Source organism: Chiroxiphia lanceolata, unplaced genomic scaffold, assembly GCF_009829145.1.
Source record: "Chiroxiphia lanceolata isolate bChiLan1 unplaced genomic scaffold, bChiLan1.pri scaffold_49_arrow_ctg1, whole genome shotgun sequence".
Taxonomy (NCBI): Eukaryota; Metazoa; Chordata; class Aves; order Passeriformes; family Pipridae; genus Chiroxiphia; species Chiroxiphia lanceolata.
In genome coordinates, this window is record NW_022476524.1 from 260391 (window position 1) to 279960 (window position 19570).

At 60.0% G+C, this 19570-nt stretch overlaps 1 protein-coding gene across 6 annotated transcripts in view; it reads left to right on the forward strand.

The window, feature by feature from the left end:
• The window catches only part of WIZ (WIZ zinc finger), a 71381-nt gene that overhangs the window by 12143 nt on the left and 39668 nt on the right, over positions 1–19570 (forward strand). For all 6 annotated transcript variants that reach the window (XM_032677312.1, XM_032677314.1, XM_032677315.1 and 3 more), the window contains exon 3: positions 16810–16870. In XM_032677312.1, coding sequence (XP_032533203.1) covers positions 16810–16870 — 61 coding nt within the window. The remainder of the gene's footprint in view (positions 1–16809; positions 16871–19570) is intronic.

Sequence of the window (19570 nt, forward strand, 5' to 3'; positions counted from 1 at the left end):
GGAGAGTTTTGGGAGCCCAGGAAGATGTGGAGAGTTTTGGGAGCCCGGGGAAAGATCTGGAGAGTTTTGGGAGCCCGGGGGGATGTGGAGACTTTTGAGAGCCCAGTTTGATCTGGAGAGTTTTGGGATCCCAGTTTGATCTGGAGAGTTTTGGGATCCCAGTTTGATCTGGAGAGTTTTGAGAGCCCAGTTTGATCTGGAGAGTTTTGGGAGCCCAGGAAGATGTGGAGAGTTTTGGGAGCCCAGGGGAAGATGTGGAGAGTTTTGGGAGCCCAGGGAGACCCTGAGAGGTCAGAGGGGGCTGTTCCCCCCGGCTGAGGGTGGGTTTTGGGGTGTCCTTGGCGTGGAACATCCCCCAGCCCCGTGCTGGGCCCTCTCCTGCGCCGGTGCCGGGGCAAAACCCCCCCAGACATCCCACCCTGGAGGTGCCCTCGTGCCAGGGGCGAGGAGGAGGAGGAGGAACCCCCGTCCTGGTGCCCGTGGCAGCTCGAGGAGGAGCCACCACTGTCACCGGCCCCCGACTCCGTTCCAGCCCAGAGAGCCGGGAGGAGGAGGAGGAAGGAGCCGGGAGGAGGAGGAGGAAGGAGCCACCGCCGGGGATTCCCCGTGCCCTGCTCGTGGCTGGGGGAGGGTTGGGTGCCAGGTGCCACCTCCCACATCCCACATCCCTGCTCGTGGCTGGGGGGGGGTTGGGTGCCAGGTACCACCTCCCACATCCCGCGGGGGGGACTCCTCCCGGGTGCTCTGGTGGTGTTTCCGTGGCCTCGTCTCCCTCCGTGCTCTCCAGAGGCTGTTCCAAGCTGCTCTCTCCGGGATTTTTTGGGGCTCTTTTGGAAGCGGCTCGGCCACAGATGCTGCGAGTTCCCCCCCCCCTCCCCCGCCTATTCTGGGGCTCATCTCGGTCCCCGTGGGGTGTAGGGGGGGTGGCACTTTCCTGTGGGACCCTTTATCTCTGTCCAGCCTGTGGTTCCCTCCCTGTGTCCTGAATCCTCAGCACCTTTATCACCCTGGACACCCTTTATCATCCTGGGACATCCTTTATCACCCTGGGCACCCTTTATCACCCTTTAGCATCCTGGGACACCCTTTATCATCCCAGGACACTCTTTATCACCCTGGACACCCTTTATCACCCTGGACACCCTTTATCACCTCAGGACACCCTTTATCATCCCAGGACACCCTTTATCACCCCGGGACACCCTTTATCACCCCGGGACACCCTTTATCACCCTGGGCACCCTTTATCACCTCAGGACGCCCTTTATCACCCCAGGACACCCTTTATCACCCCGGGCACTCCTCTCACCCCCTGCCAGCAGAGTTCTGCTCCCGGGATCCATGTGGGGGTCACAGACAGTTGCAGCTGCAGTCAGGGGGTGTTTGGAGCAGGGTTTGGGGGTCAGGGGGTGTTTGGAGCAGGGTTTGGGGGTCAGGGGGTGTTTGGAGCAGGGTTTGGGGGTCAGGGGGTGATCAGAGCAGGGTTTGGGGCTCAGGGGGTGGCTGGAGCAGGGTTTGGGGGTCAGGGGGCAGTTGGAGCAGGGTTTGGGGGTCAGGGGGCAGTTGGAGCAGGGTTTGGGGGTCAGGGGGCGGTTGGAGCAGAGTTTGGGGGTCAGGGGGCGGTTGGAGCAGAGTTTGGGGGTCGGGGGTGATTGGAACAGGGTTTGGGGGTCAGGGGGTGGCTGGAGCAGGGTTTGGGGGTCAGGGGGTGGCTGGAGCAGGGTTTGGGGGTCAGGGGGCAGTTGGAGCAGGGTTTGGGGGTCAGGGGGCGGTTGGAGCAGAGTTTGGGGGTCAGGGGGTGGCTGGAGCAGGGTTTGGGGGTCAGGGGGTGATTGGAACAGGGTTTGGGGGTCAGGGGGTGGCTGGGGCAGGGTTTGGGGCTCAGGGGTGATTGGAACTGTGGTCGTGGGTGTTTGGAGCCATGTTCTGGGATCAAGGGGTGTTTGGAGCCATGTTCAGGGCTCAGGGGGTGTTTGGAGCCATGTTCTGGGATCAGGGGGTGTTTGGAGCCATGCTCTGGGCTCAGGGGGTGTTTGGAGCCATGTTTGGGGCTCAGGGGGTGTTTGGAGCCATGTTTGGGGCTCAGGGGGTGTTTGGAGCCATGTTCTGGGATGAGGGGGTGTTTGGAGCCATATTTGGGGCTCAGGGGGTGTTTGGAGCCATGTTTGGGGCTCAGGGGGTGTTTGGAGCCATATTTGGGGCTCAGGGGGTGTTTGGCCACAGCCCTGGCCCACAAGATCAGAGGTTCCCCTGGGGGCTCCCCTGGGGGTTCCCCCGGAATTTTGGGGTCCCACCCAGGCAGGGGGAGGGTTTGGAGGAGGATTTGCCGGGTGGGAAGGGCTGGGTTGGGGTTGGGGTTGGGGGTGGGGGTGGGGTTGGGGTTGGGTTCGGCCCCACGAGTGGGAGGGAGGGCGGGGGCTCCTCCCTGCCCTGGGGGATGCAGCCACCAGGGCCCCATTTGGGGACACCGTGCCCTGGGGTTGCTGTGACAGTCTGGGGTGGGACAGGGTCCCCAATTTGGGGACACCCTACTTTGAGGATACTGTGCCAGTTTGGGGTGTGACAGGATCCCCAATTTGGGGACACCCTGCTCTGGGATTGCCCTGACAGTCTGGGGTGTGACAAGGTCCCTGATTTGGGGACATCCTGCTGTGGGGTTGCTGTGATAGTTTGGGATGTGACAAGGTCCCTGATTTGGGGACATCCTGCTCTGGGATTGCTGTGACAGTCTGGGGTGTGACAAGGGCCCTGATTTGGGGACATCCTACTCTGGGATTGCTGTGACAGTCTGGGGTGTGACAAGGTCCCTGATTTGGGGACATCCTGCTGTGGTGTTGCTGTGATAGTTTGGGGTGTGACAAGGGCCCTGATTTGGGGACATCCTGCCCTGGGGTTGCCGTGATAGTTTGGGGTGTGACAAGGGCCCTGATTTGGGGACATCCTGCTCTGGGGTTACCATGACAGTTTGGGGTGTGACAAGGGCCCTGATTTGGGGACATCCTGCTCTGGGATTGCTGTGACAGTTTGGGGTGTGACAAGGTCCCCAGTTTAGGGGCATCCTGCTGTGGTGTTGCTGTGATAGTTTGGGGTGTGACAAGGTCCCCAATTTGGGGACATCCTGCTTTGGGATTGCAGTGACAGTTTGGGGTGTGACAAGGTCCCCAATCTGGGGACCCATCACAACCGTCCTGGTGTAGCCATGACCCGTCACAGCTGTCCTGGTGTAACCATGACCCGTCACAACCGTCCTGGTGTAGCTGTGACCCATCACACCTGTCCTGGTGTAGCCATGACCTGTCACAGCCGTCCTGGTGTAACCATGACCCATCACAGCCCTCCTGGTGTAACCATGACCCATCACACCCCTCCTGGTGTAGCTCTGACCTGCCACAGCCCTCCTGGTGTAACCATGACCCATCACAGCTGTCCTGGTGTAGCCATGACCCGTCACAGCCATCCTGGTGTAACTCTGACCTGCCACAGCCCTCCTGGTGTAACCATGACCCGTCACAGCCCTCCTGGTGTAGCCATGACCTGTTACAGCCCTCCTGGTGTACCTGTGACCCATCACAGCTGTCCTGGTGTAGCCATGACCCGTCACAGCCGTCCTGGTGTAGCCATGACCCATCACAGCTGTCCTGGTGTAGCCATGACCCATCACAGCGATTTCTGGGGGGGTTTTGGGGCGGGGTTTTGGGCTGTTTGGTCGTTCTGGTGCTGGAACTTGCCCTTCGGGTCGCTGTTGGGTCGAGCAGAGAGCTCCAGGTGCCTCCTGGAGCAGTTCCCTGGCACAGAGCAGCTCCCGGGGTGCCCATCCCGAGGGGGTGTTTGCCAACGGCCGGGCTCGTTCCTTTTCCCGGCGCGCCTTTGAACTCCGGCCAGGAGCGACACGGGAACGGCGGGATCAGACACCCGGCTCCTGCCAGCCTCCGTGGCTCCTGCCAGCCTCCGTGGCTCCTGCCAGCCTCCGTGACTCCTGCCAACCTCACCTCAGCCCTCGGGGACAGTCCCCAGCGGCCTTTCCCTGGCGTGGGTGAGGGGCTTTCCCCGGAGCCGCGGCGCTTTTCCAGCGTCTCCCTCCCGGCTGGGGTCGAGCCCTCGGCTCCCGAGGTCTCCTCGCTGACCGTCCCCGTAACCCTCCTCACTAATCAGGGCCTCGGCCGTGCCAGGGAAGATGTCACGTTGTTGCCTAGCAAGTAAATAATTGAACACTGGAGGCCAAGACAACAGGCCGGGGCCGGGGCCGGGCCGTGGAGCGCTCGGGAGGCTCTGGAGTCGCGCGGAAAAAACCCAATGCTCCGTCACCTCCGACGGAGGGACGGCCAAGCTCGGGGCCCCGGCGCCCTTCCCGGAGGCCGTGGGGCTCGGCAGCTTTCCACCTGCACCTCGGGGAAGCCCCAAACCCGGGATTTGGTGGCGGCAGCAGCAGGAGGGGTTTGGTCGGTCGGGCGGTCGCTCCTGAGCGCGACGACCTTCCCGCGGCGGCCAAGGCGGGTCGTGGCGAGGTCCTCCAAAGTGCCGCTGGGGCAACAGGGCGAGGGGTGTCCCAGGGGGTTTCCTTGGCTCTGTTGCCCCAAAGCCGTGGCGCTGGACAGGCCGGGGTGGGCTCGGCGGGCTCTGCTCCGGCGCCCGGGGGTCCTCGGCGCGGGGGGTGAAGGTCTCACCGCGGGTCGTCCGCGCGTCGCCCGCGGCTCGGAGCACCTGCCGTGCCCGTCTCGGGGTGGCTATAAATAACCCCCAAACCCAGCCCCCCCCAGCTCCTGCTAACCGGGACACCGGGTAAAAATAGGCCGGGGGCAACGGCGGGCACGGCCACGGATCCTCCCGCTGCCGGAAAAAGTGGGACACGGCCCAGTCCTGCTCGTCCGCCGGGCATTGGAACAGCTCCTGCTGGGTCACACTGGGTTTGGAGGAGCAACTCTATCCTGGGTCAAACTGGGTTTGGAGGAGCAGCTCTGACTGGGTCACACTGGGTTTGGAGGAGCAGCTCCTGCTGGGTCACACTGGGTTTGGAGGAGCAGCTCTGACTGGGTCACACTGGGTTTGGAGGAGCAGCTTCTGTTGGGTCACACTGGGTTTGGAGGAGCAGCTCTGACTGGGTCACACTGGGTTTGGAGGGTTTGGAGGAGCAGCTCCTGTTGGGTCACACTGGGTTTGGGACCACAACACCCCAATTTGGGGTCGGGGTGAGCGGGTTTGGGGCACACGTGGCTGAACTGTTGGGTTCTCGGGGTGGTTTCCTTCTGTCCTCCCCTTCTCCCTCCTCCAGGCTGCCACTTCCCTGGAAAGCTGCAACAAGGGCCCTAAATCTCATTATTTTTCCTTTTTCCCCATCAAATTGTGGGATAAAAGCTGGGAGTGGCCCTGGAAGCAGTTGGGGACGGAAGTTCCATCACCTTCTCCCAGCCCCAGGGACGAGCTCACGTGTCGGAACGAGGCCACGTTAATCCCACCCGGGAATTCCTGGGGATGACAAAAGGAAACTCGTGTTCTCACCGAGGTCCCAGGGCTGGTTGGGACTGTGGTGGACACCAAAAAAAAAGGGGTTTTATTGGTATTTGGACACCCAAAAAAAGGGGTTTTATTTGTATTTGGAGACCAAAAAAAGGGGTTTTATTTGTATTTGGAAACCAAAAAAAAAGGGGTTTTATTTGTATTTGGAGACAAAAAAAAAAGGGGTTTTATTTGTATTTGGAGACAAAAAAAAAAGGGGGTTGATTTGTATTTGGACACCAAAAAAAGGGGTTTTATTTGTATTTGGAGACCAAAAAAAAGGGGTTTTATTTGTATTTGGACACCAAAAAAAGGGATTTTATTTGTATTTGGAAACCAAAAAAAAAGGGGGTTGATTTGTATTTGGAGACCCAAAAAAGGGGTTTTATTTGTATTTGGAGACCAAAAAAAAAGGGGGTTGATTTGTATTTGGACACCAAAAAAAGGGGTTTTATTTGTATTTGGAGACCAAAAAAAAAGGGGGTTGATTTGTATTTGGAGACCAAAAAAAAAGGGGTTTTGTTTGTATTTTGACACCAAAAAAAAAGGATTTTGATTTGTATTAACGGCAAAATCAGGACTAAAGAAAATCCTGGTCTGATCCTCGGCGACACCGGTCGCTCCTAAACAGGGCTGATGATAAACCCGAGGGGTTTGGGGCTGCTCTCACCCCAAATTTCACTCCCCCTGGGCCCTGGGAGGGAAGATCTCCCAGCTGACTCGGGGCTCGTGCGGGATTTGCCGCGGGAATTGCGCGCGCGGGTCTGGGTGTCCCGTGGGATTCATCCCGGGGCGCTGGGACGCTCGGACACCGTCGTCCCTCCAAGGTCTGGGGGCTCTGGAGGGATCCCGGGGAAGTTGGAGTGGTTGTCCCAGTTTCCAAGGAGGTCAGGGAAGGTGACCCCGGTAATTACAGACCCGCCGGTCTCGCTTGGGTGGCCGGTGAATTACGGGGGAGGGAATTCCGGGAGCCGCTGGAAAAACGCTCGGGAGACGCCGCGGTGGTTGATCAAAGGGGGGAAAGTCATTTCTACTGGGTGGAAACTCCTCCGGGATGAGGTCACTCACACTCAGGGACAAAGGGAAGAGACGGGATTTGGGTTTTGGGGGATTTCAGCCAAGCCTTTGGTGATGTCCCGGAGGATCCTCCCGGACAAACGTCCGGCTGAGCACGGACACGACGCGTTGGGTGAAGGGTTGGGGTCGGGTGCTCCAGAGGCTGGGAATGGAGCTGGGAATACCCGAGCGGAACCGGGTGTTCTCCGGGTGCTCCAGAGGCCAGGAATGGAGCTGGGAATACCTGAGCGGAGCTGGGAGCTCAGGAGACTGGGAATGGAGCTGGGAATACCCGAGTGGAGCCGGGAGCTCGGGAGACTGGGAATGGAGCTGGGAATACCCGAGTGGAGCCAGGAGCTCTCCAGGTGCTCCAGAGGCCAGGAATGGAGCTGGGAATACCCGAGCGGGACCAGGAGCTCGGGAGACTGGGAATGGAGCTGGGAATACCCGAGCGGATCCGGGTGCTCTCCGGGAGCTCGGGAGGCCGGGAATGGAGCTGGGAAAAGCCGAGCGGATCCGAGTGCTCTCCGGGAGCTCGGGAGGCCAGGAATGGAGCTGGGAATACCTGAGCGGAACCGGGTGCTCTCCAGGAGCTCGGGAGACTGGGAATGGAGCTGGGAATACCCGAGCGGAGCCGGGTGCTCTCCAGGTGCTTGGGAGGCTGGGAATGGAACTGGGAATACCTGAGCGGAACCGGGTGCTCTCCGGGAGCTCGGGAGGCCGGGAATGGAGCTGGGAATACCCGAGCGGAACCGGGTGCTCTCCAGGTGCTCCAGAGGCCAGGAATGGAGCTGGGAATACCCGAGCGGAACCAGGAGCTCGGGAGACTGGGAATGGAGCTGGGAAAAGCCGAGTGGAGCCGGGAGCTCCCCGGGTGCTCGGGAAGCCGGGAATGGAACTGGGAAAAACCAAGCGGATCCGAGTGCTCTCCGGGAACTCGGGAGGCTGGGAATGGAGCTGGGAAAAGCTGAGCAGATCCAGGTGCTCCTCGGGAGACTGGGAATGGAACTGGGAATACCCGAGCGGAGCCGGCTGCTCTCCGGGTGCTCAGGATGCTGGGAATGGAGCTGGGAAAAGCCGAGCGGAGCCGGGTGCTCTCCGGGTGCTCGGGAGGCCGGGAATGCGAGCGGAGCTGGGAAGTGTCGGGTTCCTCGGGACGGTGCCAAGCCAAACACGCCACGCCGGCCTCCTTCCCCCTGGAAACCCTTCTCCTCCCACCTGCTCCAGTTTCGGGTCATCTCCTCGACCCCTGGTTTTGGGGACAAACAGGGGCTTTTCCCGCCTCCTCAGACCCGCCGGAGGTTTCCCGGTGGGTTTTCCAGGGGGGATTAGGACCCTCTGGAGCAATTCCTGCCTGTCCTGGAGCAATTCCTGCCTGTCCTGCGCTGCCTTCCCGGCTGCCCGGGAGCTGCAGGTTGCAAACCGCAGCCAGGTTGTTATTTTTTCCCTTTTATTTTTGAGTGTTTGGGGCTTTTTGACGTTTATTTTTCCCTTTTCCCCGTTGGTGACTCCCGACTCCCCCGGGATCCCGAGCGGGGCAGCCGTCACTCAGCGGGATAACCAACTTCCCATCCCGCGTTCCTGGGATTTCCCCAGCGCTTTTTTTGGCACCAGTCCCCGTCCTTTTCCCTCAGGGGTGGCTGCTGCCCAGGTTTTCCCCTTCCAGGACCTTTGCAGGGCACCCTTTGGGGTCAGGAGCGGGTTTGGGGCATCTCCTGCGCCCTCCTGGAGACTCTTCCCTGCGACCCCCCGACGGTTCCGGCTCCGGGGATTCCTCCCCTCCTCGGATGTGTTTTCCCAGTGACCTTCCTGATCTCCTGCACATCTTCCTCTGCCTCCTGGGTCCTGCTGGGCTTGATGCTGCTGAGATGCTTCTCCTCCTCCTCCTCCTCCTCCTCCTCCTCCTCCTCCTTCTCCTCCTCCTCCTCCTCCTTCTCCAGGAGCAGCTCAGTCCCGCGTGGTCTCCAAACCCTCCCAACCCCCTCCCAGGCTTGTGGTGGCCCCAAACCACAACGGGGACCCCCCTGAGCTGTGGCAAGAACATCTTCCAGCTCCGTTGGCCGTGGGAGGGGTGTGGCCCTTCCTCCAGCAGCCGTCCCAGCCTCTCCTGGCTCCACTCTCCGGCCGCAGACCCGCAGGTTGGGCCTCTTTTCTTGGAAAAGCAACGGCTCGGCCGTTCCCGGGAATGAACACGCTCGGGGTTCGGGAGATCCAGGTTGAACATCCTCTCCTGGGGGCCCTGCAGGGGCTGGAGGGGTCGGTGTGACCCGGGAGAGCCAAAGGGAAGCGTCCAGAGCTGTGGGGTGGCTTCTGTCCGGGTGTTTGTGTCTCCTCTCCAGCCCCTGGCGAGCGGTGGGATGAGGCACCTCACCCCTGGGTTCATTGGTGTCCTCCTCCACTGGAGCTCAGCAGCAGGACGGGGAGGCTTGGAGGGGCTTTGGTGGGCAGGGAGTCACCCCACAGGGCTCCTCACTCCCATGGAGCTGTTCCAGCTCCGGGTGGGACTGGTCCCTGAAGCCACTGTCCCTCCTGTGGGTCACTGTCATCCCTGTCTCCCATGGAACTGTTCCAGTGCCAGTGGGACAGGTCTGTCCTTCCCCCATGTCCCTGTCATCCCTGTCTCCCATGGAGCTGTTCCAGTGCCAGGTTGGACTGATCCCTGAAGCCACCATCCCTCCTCCATGTCCCTGTCATCCCTGCCTCCCATGGAGCTGTTCCAGCTCAGGGTGGGACAGATCTGTCCCTCCTGTGGGTCCCTGTTACCCCTCTCTCCCATGGAGATGTTCCAGCTCCAGGTGGGACGGGTCTGTCCCTGCCATGGGTCCTTGTCATCCCTGTCTCCCATGGAGCTGTTCCAGCTCCAGGTGGGACGGGTCCCTGAAGCCACCATCCCTCCTCCATGTCCCTGTCATCCCTCTCTCCCATGGAGCTGTTCCAACTCTGGGTGGGAGGGGTCTGTCCCTGCTGTGGGTCCCTGTCATCCCTGCCTCCCATGGAGCTGTTCCAGTGCCAGGTGGGACTGATCCCTGAAGCCACCATACCTCCTCCATGTCCCTGTCATCCCCATCTGCCATGGAGCTATTCCTGCTCTGTCCCTCCCACGGGTCTGTCCCTCTCCTGGGTCCCTGTCACCCCTCTCTCCCATGGAGCTGTTCCAGCTCTGTCCCTTCCATGGATCAGTCCCTCCCATGGGTCCCTGTCACCCCTCTCTCCCATGGAGCTGTTCCCACTCTGTCCCTTCCATGGGTCTGTCCCTCCCATGGATCAGTCCCTCCCGTGGGTCCCTGTCACCCCTCTCTCCCATGGACCTGTTCCCGCTCTGTCCCTCCCATGGATCTGTCCCTCTCCTGGGTCCCTGTCACCCCTCTCTCCCCTGGAGCTGTTCCTGCTCTGTCCCTCCCATGGGTCTGTCCCTCCCACAGGTCTGTCCCTTCCATGGGTCTGTCCCTTCCATGGGTCTGTCCCTCCCGTGGGTCCCCGCTGAGGTTCGGCTCCATCTCGGTTCTGACCCAGCTCTTCCCCTGCCCCGGTTAATCCTCGGTGGATTCCTCCATCCAGATGTTTCTGTGGAATGGTGGTGAGCTCTGGCTGGCCGTAAACATCCCGGGGAGCGGAGCCAGCACCTCGGGATGTGTCATCTTTCCTACAGCTCCTCTTCCAGAGGCGGCTGGAGCGGGAGAGGCCCCGCAGGAGCCACTTCAGGGCTGGGCTTTTTTCCCTCTTCAGTGTCAGGAGCTTCCTGACTGTCCCCAGGGGGCCTCTTGGTGTGAAAACTTGGAACTCGGGCGCTGTTTTGAGAACCCTCCCTGGTAGTGGGGGGTGATTCCTCATTTCCAGGAGCTCTGGGGCAATTCAGAACCAAACACCGGGAGCTTTGGGATTCTTATTTCAGAGTCGGACACAGGGAGCTCTTGGGTGTTTCTTTATCTTGGAGCCAGACCTGAGGAGCTCTTGGGTGATTCTTTGTCTTGGAGGCAGACCTGAGGAGCTCTTGGGTGATTCTTTGTCTTGGAGCCAGACCTGAGGAGCTCTTGGGTGATTCTTTGTCTTGGAGCCAGACCTGAGGAGCTCTTGGGTGATTCTTTATCTTGAAACCAGACCTGAGGAGCTCTTGGGTGATTCTTTATCTTGGAACCAGACCTGAGGAGCTCTTGGGTGGTTCCTTATTTCAGAGCTAGACATGAGGAGCTTTGGGGATGATTCCTTATTTCAGAGTTGGACACGGGGAGCTCTTGGGTGATTCCATATTTTAGAACCAGAAATGAGGATCTCTTGAGTGATTCCATGTTTTAGAACCAGAGTTGAGGAGCTCTTGGATGATTCCATGTTTTAGAACCAGAAACAAGGATCTCTTGGGTGATTCCATGTTTTAGAACCAGAAACAAGGATCTCTTGGGTGATTCCTTGTTTTAGAAGCAGAAACAAGGATCTCTTGGGTGATTCCATGTTTTAGAACCAGAAACAAAGATCTCTCGGGTGATTCCATGTTTTAGAACCAGAAACAAGGATCTCTTGGGTGATTCTGTTTTAGAACCAGACTGGAGGATCTCTTGGGTGATTCCACGTTTTAGAACCAGACTGGAGGATCTCTTGGGTGATTCCACGTTTTAGAACCAGACTGGAGGAGCTCTTGGGTGATCCCTTATTTCAGAGCTGGACACAGGAAGCGGGATGGATGCAACCATCAGGTCCTGTGGGTTTGGAGCTGGTCCCTGCTCTCTTTGGGTCACCTCCAACATTCCAGAGCAGCTCCAGGAGCCGGAGGGCCCAGGCAGGGCTGGTTCTGCCCGTGCCGGGATTCCTCGGCGAGTCCGTGGGTGACTGATCTGATGGGATCTGTGCCAATGAAACCATGGAATCCTTCGGCTGGGGAGCACCGAACCACATCCCTCAGGATGTCCTACCCCCTACACTCTGGAGCTGGATGTGGTTCCTTCATCAGCAGAGTGTTCTTCACCCCCTCACGGGGGTGACACAGCCCTCCAAGCTCCCAAATCCACCTTCTGTAAAGTCCTGACCCATCCAGCTCCTCCCAGGCTGGGCTGAAGCAGCAGCAGCTGCCAAGGGTGGCTTTTCATCCTGCTGGGATGAGCTGGAGAGCCTGGGAATTCACCTCCTGGGAGGTGTTTATCCACTCCCTGCTCCGACGTCCCCCGGGCCCTTTGCCGTGGCTTTTCCTGCCGGAGCAAAGTCCAGCAGCGGGAGCAGCAGCCCCTGGAAGCTGATTGCACAAGCCCAGCCATTCCCAGCCCTTGAACACACCAACTTCCAGCACCTCGTGCCTGGGGAGGGGCGAAGGGACCTGTGCTGATCCCAGAATTTGGGCGCGACACAACGGCCCCGGCGCCGGCTCCGGCAGCAGCCGGCAGATCCCGAGTGGGAAATGCTCCGTGCTGCCAGGAATCCAGGAATCCAGGCTTGGGAGAGCTCCTGGTCTCTCAAGGTCACCTGCCCACAGGCTGGGGAGCATCCTGGAACACGGCCCTGAGCCGGGAGGAGGGTCAGGAATGTCCCTCGGGTCTGTCCGCAAACATCCCGGAGCTCCCGCGGGAGCAGGGCCCGGAGCGCTGGAAAACCGACCCCCAGCGCGGGAAAACCGACCCCCAGCGCGCCTGTTTTGGGGAGGAAAGGTGGAATTGGTGTCTCCGAGGCTTCCCGTGGCAGAACCTGTCCTCAGCCAACTCTCCTGTGTCCAACTCTCCCATGTCCAGCTCACTCTGACACCAGGTCGGAGAAGCGATCGGCTCGTCCGGCTCCGGGAGAACCTTTGGATGCTCACGTGAGACCCTGGGAGAATCCTTTCTCCTGGGAAGTTGGCGCTGTGAACACGGAGCGATGGTGGGCCCTTGGGATGGAGGAGCAGCGTCTACCCCGGGGATCTGGGACGGGAATACCTTGGAAGAGCTGGAATCCTGCCCGGGTGCCCACCCGGGCGGCTCTGGGCTGGGCCTGATCCGTGCGGAGCGCCCGGGATGCTCATCCAGGTGCTTTTGGTGGACAGGGAATGTCGGGGGGCGAGTGGGCACCCAAAGTCACTGCGAACACGGGCCCAGCTTGGGTTGGCTCTGCCAGCGTGGCCTCGGGGAGCTTTGGGCTGGAAGAGCCACCTTTGGGGCCATGGGATGGATTTGGGGGTGGGCTGGGATGTGGGAAATCAGGCTCCTGCTTCCCTGCATTTCCAGCCAGGATTTGGGGAGCTGAACAGCTCCAACGGGGCTGGGGGCTGGAAACCCCCATTTCTTGGCCCTCTTGGGTGACCAGTGAACAGTTGGAGTCGATTTTGGAGGTCTTTTCCAACCTTTAGGATTCCGCGGTTCTTCTTTTCCGACCTCAACGATTCCATGACTGGACATTCCCAGCGTGGGATTTCCCCTGGCACTGGCAACGACCCCCAGATCTGTGCCGTCCAACGGGGCGGTTCACCCACTCTGTGGTTGGGTTGGGTTGGATTGAGTTGGGTTGAGTTGGGTTGAGTTGAGTTGGGTTGGGTTGAGTTGAGTTGGGTTGAGTTGGGTTGAGTTGAGTTGGGTTGGGTTGGGTTGGGTTGAGTTGGGTTGGGTTGGGTTGAGTTGGGTTGAGTTGGGTTGGGTGGTAACGTGCCGGCGAACACCGAACTCGACTCCGGCACCACCACAGCACCGGGACACGGAGTTTTCCCGCTGTATGGGTCCAACTGCTGGTTTTCCTGGGCGCTGCCAATTCCTCTTGTGTTTTTGGGCCAGGAAAGGCCACCAAAATTCTGGGTTTTCTGGTTTTTTTACGTTCTGCGGGCACCGTATCCGCCGTGGGGGCCAGTGGGGGATTCTTCCTTCTGCTCCCAAATTAACACCCAAAGTCAGAGCGTGAGCCAGAGCCGGATCCAGGCTGTGATTCCAGAGCCCAACTCCGGCCTTGCGACACCTCTCCTTGTTTAGGAGATGATGCAACAACTGAGCCCTTGCCCAACCCCGGGGCTCAAAGGGCCCCTTGGCCCGGCTGCAGGAGAGGGAAAACGCCCCTTCCTGCCTCTTCTCCCAGGAGCTTTGGACAGGCTGGAAAAAACCCGGAGCCTGGGAGAAGGTGTGGGCTCAGGGGAGGCGTTCTGGGGGAGATCACTGGGTTTTGAGGGGCTTGGGAAACCCTTGGATCACTCTGAGAAGTGATGTCGTAAATTCCTGCCCAGTTTGCTCCGGTTTTGGGGTTTAAGGCTCTTGGTTGAACTCCCTGGTTGGGAGATGCCCTCCCTGTGGGAGCTGATGTGGGGTCTGGGTGAAAACCACCACCCAAAAGACCTCTTGGCTTTAGACTCCTGAGTTTCTCTGGGATTTTTATGCCCGAACCACGGAATCTCTGGGGTTGGAAGGACCTTCCAGAGGTTCCATCCTGGGCAGTGTTGGATGTTGGCTCTGCCAACACCTCCAGGACCTTGCTCCTCGTTAACCTTCAAACGGGAGAGGCTCTGGTGCCAAAGAAACCTGACCCTTGGGGCAGGACACGAGTGGTGACGTGGAGAAGCACCTCGAGGTGTGTCCTGGTGGTTTTGGGGTGGGGGGGAAAGGTTTAGGGGAACTTTTTACACCCGGTTGAGCCTCTCAGACTTGGCATCAACCTCCCTGTGGTGGCCTCGACGAGTTTGGGCTCTTTGCTCCTCTGGAGACGTTGCTGTTTCTCAACCCACAACCTTTCAAACCTTCTGTGCAACAAACCCCCCCAGATCCGTGGAGCTCCAGCTTCACCCTGTCCAGGAGAGCTCCTGCTCTCCCTGGAACCTCTCCCAGACTCTGAAATTCCCTTTTTTCCCCCCTTATCTCTGTTTTCTCCTGTGTTTTGGCCACGGGCTCACGTGACGCTCGCTTTGAAAGCGTCTTCTTGTCCTCTCCAAGTTGTTTTAACTCCTGGGGTAGAGGAAAAACCACGAGGAGAAGCTCCGGGGCCCCTGATAGGAGGGAATTTGACCTTGTGGAGGGGAGAGAGACCTTGAGCTGAGGAAGGATCCCGGCTCCTCCGGGCGCTCCCGGGAGAAGCCGTGGCCGCGCTCCCGGGGCCGGAGGAGCCGCCGCTCCTGGATTACCATAGAGGGTAAATTGGAGCCTCCTAAGTCCGAGCCATTAAACTCCCTCATCTCCCGCCGTTTCCAAGAAACCGGGATTTGCAGGGAGGGAGATAAATCACCGCCTGTTTTCCTCGCAAAGGAGGCAGTTTCTAAAAATAGGAGTCGGAGCTGGAGCTCCGGAGAACAAAAGAGTCCCTGGAAGGCTCCTGCCACCACCGGCCCTTCCCGGCGATCCGGGCGCTGCCTCCTCCGGAGGCTTTGGGGGAGCGCTGGGTCTCTGGGATTGCCCCAGGGCTTTGTGGGAGTGTTGGATCTCTGGGATCACACTGGGGCTTTGTGGGAGTGTTGGATCTCTGGGATCACACTGGGGCTTTGTGGGAGTGTTGGATCTGTGGGATCACACTGGGGCTTTGTGGGAGCACTGGATCTCTGGGATTGCACTGGATCTCTGGGATTGCCCCAGGGCTTTGTGGGAGCGCTGGATCTCTGGGATCACTCTGGGGCTTTGTGGGAGCACTGGATCTCTGGGATTGCACTGGATCTCTGGGATTGCCCCAGGGCTTTGTGGGAGCGCTGGATCTCTGGGATTGCACTGGATCTCTGGGATCACTCTGGGGCTTTGTGGGAGCGCTGGATCTCTGGGATTGCACTGGATCTCTGGGATTACTCTGGGGCTTTGTGGGAGCACTGGATCTCTGGGATTGCACTGGATCTCTGGGATCAACGCCAGGGCTTTGTGGGAGCGCTGGATCTCTGGAATTTGGGAGGGCTGGGTTTGGATCTCTGGGATCGCGCTGGGGCTTTGTGGGAGCGCTGGATCTCTGGGATTTGGGAGGGCTGGGTTTGGATCTCTGGGATCAACGCCAGGGCTTTGTGGGAGCACTGGATCTCTGGGATCACGCCGGGGGTTGTGGGAGCACTGGATCTCTGGGATCGTGCTGGGGCTTTGTGGGAGTGCTGGATCTCTGGGATTCTCTGGATCCCTCTCCATGGAACTCAGCCATGCCTCTGGATCCCTCTCCATGGATCAGGGACCATGGGAGCTCAGCCATGGCTCTGGATCTCTCTCCATGGATCAGGGACCATGGAAGTTCAACCATGGCTCCATGCTGGATCCCTCTCCATGGCTCTGGATCCCTCTCCATGGAGCAGGCCCACGGGAGCCGGGCTCCGTGCCAGAGCTCTCTGTGGGGCAGGGCCAACTCTCCCCCAGGAGCTCAGCCATGGCTCTGGATCCCTCTCCATGGCTCTGGATCCCTCTCCATGGAGCAGGGACCATGGGAGCTCAACCATGGCTCTGGATCCCTCTCCATGGCTCTGGATCCCTCTCCATGGCTCTGGATCCCTCTCCATGGATCAGGCCCACAGGAGCCCGGCTCCATGCCAGAGCTCTCCATGGAGCAGAGCCAGCTCTCCCCCGGGAGCTGAGCCATGGCTCTGGATCCCTCTCCATGTTTCTGGATCCCTCTCCATGGCTCTGGATCCCTCTCCATGGATCAGGGACCATGGGAGTTCAACCATGGCTCTGGATCCCTCTCCATGGCTCTGGATCCCTCTCCATGGCTCTGGATCCCTCTTCACGTTTCTGGATCCCTCTCCATGGCTCTGGATCCCTCTCCATGGAGCAGGGACCATGGGAGCTCAACCATGGCTCTGGATCCCTCTCCATGGCTCTGGATCCCTCTCCATGGATCAGGCCCATGGGAGCCTGTCTGTGTTGTGGAGCTCTCCATGGAGCAGGACCAGCTCTCCCTCGGGAGCTCAGACATGGCTCCTGATCCCTCTCCATGGCTCTGGATCCCTCTCCATGGATCAGAGACCATGGGAGTTCAACCATGGCTCTGGATCCCTCTCCATGTTTCTGGATCCCTCTCCATGGCTCTGGATCCCTCTCCATGGATCAGGCCCACGGGAGCCTGGCTGTGTTCCGGAGCTCTCCGTGGAGCAGGCCCAGCTCTCCCTCGGGAGCTGATCCAGCGGCGGGCGCATCTTCCCGTTAAACTGCTTATTGCGGGAGCGGCTCCGCGTCCAGAGCTGCGCCCGGGATTAAACCCTCTTAAGTGTGGCTCGGAAATCCGCCCGTAATCCGGCCCGGCCGCGGGAGCAGAGGGGGTGGATGTGCCGGGAGAGCCTTTGGAACCCCCCCCCCCCAAAATCCCTTTATCCCGGTTCCTGCCGGAAAAGCCCCACCTGGGCCGTGCTGACCTCGGTGCTTTCCTCTCTTCCAGATGAGCCCGATCCCGCCCTCTCCGGAGCCGTCCCGGCCGTGGCTCACAGGACGGAGCTCGGGTGAGTTCCCCGGGGACGTGGCAGCACGGGGAGTGTCGCTGACGGTGCTCCAGTTACATCCCGAAATATCTCCCGGCCGTGCCCGGGGGGTTGTCCCACCTCCGAGGACGTCGGCGGGTCCCTCTGGAGCTGCGGCCCCTCGTGCCGAGCGGTGGTGGCTGCTCCAATTCCTCTCGTTTGTCCTGCTTCCCAAGGAGCCATCCTGCTTCTGCCTGTCCCAAATCACTCCTTGGAGCCATCCCAGTTCCCTTCGGAGCCATCCCAGTTCCCCTCAGAGCCATCCCAGTTCCCCATGGAGCCATCCTGGCTTCCCTCTCATCATCACCATTCCCCTTGGAGACATCCCAACTCTCTCTGGGGCCATCCCAGTTCCCCTCAGAGCCATCCCAGTTTCCCTCAGAGCCATCCCAGTTCCCCATGGAACCATCCCAGTTCCCCTTGAAGCCATCCCAGTTCCCCATGGAACCATCCCAGTTTCCCTCAGAGCCATCCCAGTTTCCTTCAGAGCCATCTCAGTTCCCCATGGAGCCACCCCAGTTCCCCATGGAACCATCCCAGTTCCCTATGGAACCATCGCAGTTTCCCTCAGAGCCATCCCAGTTCCCCTTAGAGCTATCCCAGTTCCTCCTGGAGCCATCCCAGTTTCCCTCAGAGCCATCCCAGTTTCCCTCAGAACCATCCCAGTTCCTCATGGAGCCATCCCAGTTCCCTATGGAACCATCCCAGTTTCCCTCAGAACCATCCCAGTTCCCCCTGGAGCCATCCCAGTTTCCTCAGAGCCATCCCAGTTCCCCCTGGAGCCATCCCAGTTTCCCCCGGCGTTCCCGGGGCCGTCCCTGCCTGCAGGAACAGAAATCCTGGGAACTGGATGCTCCATTTGGGTGTCCTGAAGCTGCCCAGGGGTGTCCCGCTGGCTCCGAGCACCCTGGAAAAGGCAGGATTTGGGATTCCAGCCCGAATCCCGTGCAGGGACAGGATCCTTGTCCCTCCCCGTGGCACCGGGATCGTGCCGGGCCCGGGATCACTCCGGCTGAGCCGATTCCCGGCGCGTTTTACTGGGCTTATTTTTGTCCTTCTGTTCCCTGATCCTTCCCGGGCCGGCGCTTCCCTTCCCGAGTTATTTTCAATAACGTTCCCGGGGTTTGCAGGACGAGTGGGAATCACATTTCCCTGGTAACACCCCACGGACAGAGACCCCTCCGCCCCCCGGCCGCCCTCCCTTATCCCGAGGGAAAACAGGGACACGTTTGGAGCTGGCAGGTCCCACCGTGGGGCGGGAGGGTCGGTTTGCCCCCAAACTCGGCTTTTTCCGGGAATAAACTGGAAATAAACGGGTTCAAAGAGAAGGAGGGAGAGAGGCGGCGTGAGATCCGTAGGGAGCCGGTGTGAGATCCGTAGGGAACCGGCGTGAGATCCGTAGGGAGCCGGTGTGAGATCCGTAGGGAGCCGACGTGAGATCCGTAGGGAGCCGGTGTGAGATCCGTAGGGAGCCGACGTGAGATCCGTAGGGAGCCGGCGTGAGATCCGTAGGGGGCCGGCATGAGATCCGTAGGGAACTGGCGTGAGATCCGTAGGGAGCTGGTGTGAGATCCGTAGGGAGCCGGCGTGAGATCCGTAGGGGGCCGGCATGAGATCCGTAGGGAGCTGGCATGAGATCCGTAGGGAACCGGCATGAGATCCGTAGGGAACTGGCGTGAGATCCGTAGGGAGCCAACGTGAGATCCGTAGGGAGCTGACGTGAGATCCGTAGGGAGCCGGCGTGAGATCCGTAGGGAGCCGGCGTGAGATCCGTAGGGAGCCGGCGTGAGATCCGTAGGGAGCTGGCGTGAGATCCGTAGGGAGCCAACGTGAGATCCGTAGGGAGCTGGCGTGAGATCCGTAGGGAACTGGCGTGAGATCCGTAGGGAGCTGGTGTGAGATCCGTAGGGAGCCGGTGTGAGATCCGTAGGGAGCTGGCGTGAGATCCGTAGGGAGCTGGCGTGAGATCCGTAGGGAGCTGGCGTGAGATCCGTAGGGAGCTGGTGTGAGATCCGTAGGGAGCCGGTGTGAGATCCGTAGGGAGCTGGCGTGAGATCTGTAGGGAGCCGGCGTGAGATCCGTAGGGAGCCGGCGTGAGATCCGTAGGGAGCTGGCATGAGATCCGTAGGGAGCCGGCGTGAGATCCGTAGGGAGCTGACGTGAGATCCGTAGGGAGCCGGCATGAAGATCCGTAGGGAGCCAACGTGAGATCCGTAGGGAGCCGGCGTGAGATCTGTAGGGAACCGGCGTGAGATCCATAGGGAGCTGGCGTGAGATCCGTAGGGAGCTGGTGTGAGATCCGTAGGGAACCAACATGAGATCCGTAGGGAGCCGGTGTGAGATCCGTAGGGAGTTGGCACAAGATCCGTAGGGAACCAACGTGAGATCTGTAGGGAGCCGGCGTGAGATCCGTAGGGAGTTGGCATGAGATCCGTAGGGAACCAACGTGAGATCCGTAGGGAGCCGGCGTGAGATCCGTAGGGAACTGGCGTGAGATCCGTAGGGAGCTGGCGTGAGATCCATAGGGAGCCAGCATGAGATCCGTAGGGAGCCGGCGTGAGATCCGTAGGGAACTGGCGTGAGATCCGTAGGGAGCCGGCGTGAGATCCGTGGGGAGCTGGCATGAGATCCGTAGGGAGCTGACGTGAGATCCATAGGGAGCTGGCATGAGATCCGTAGGGA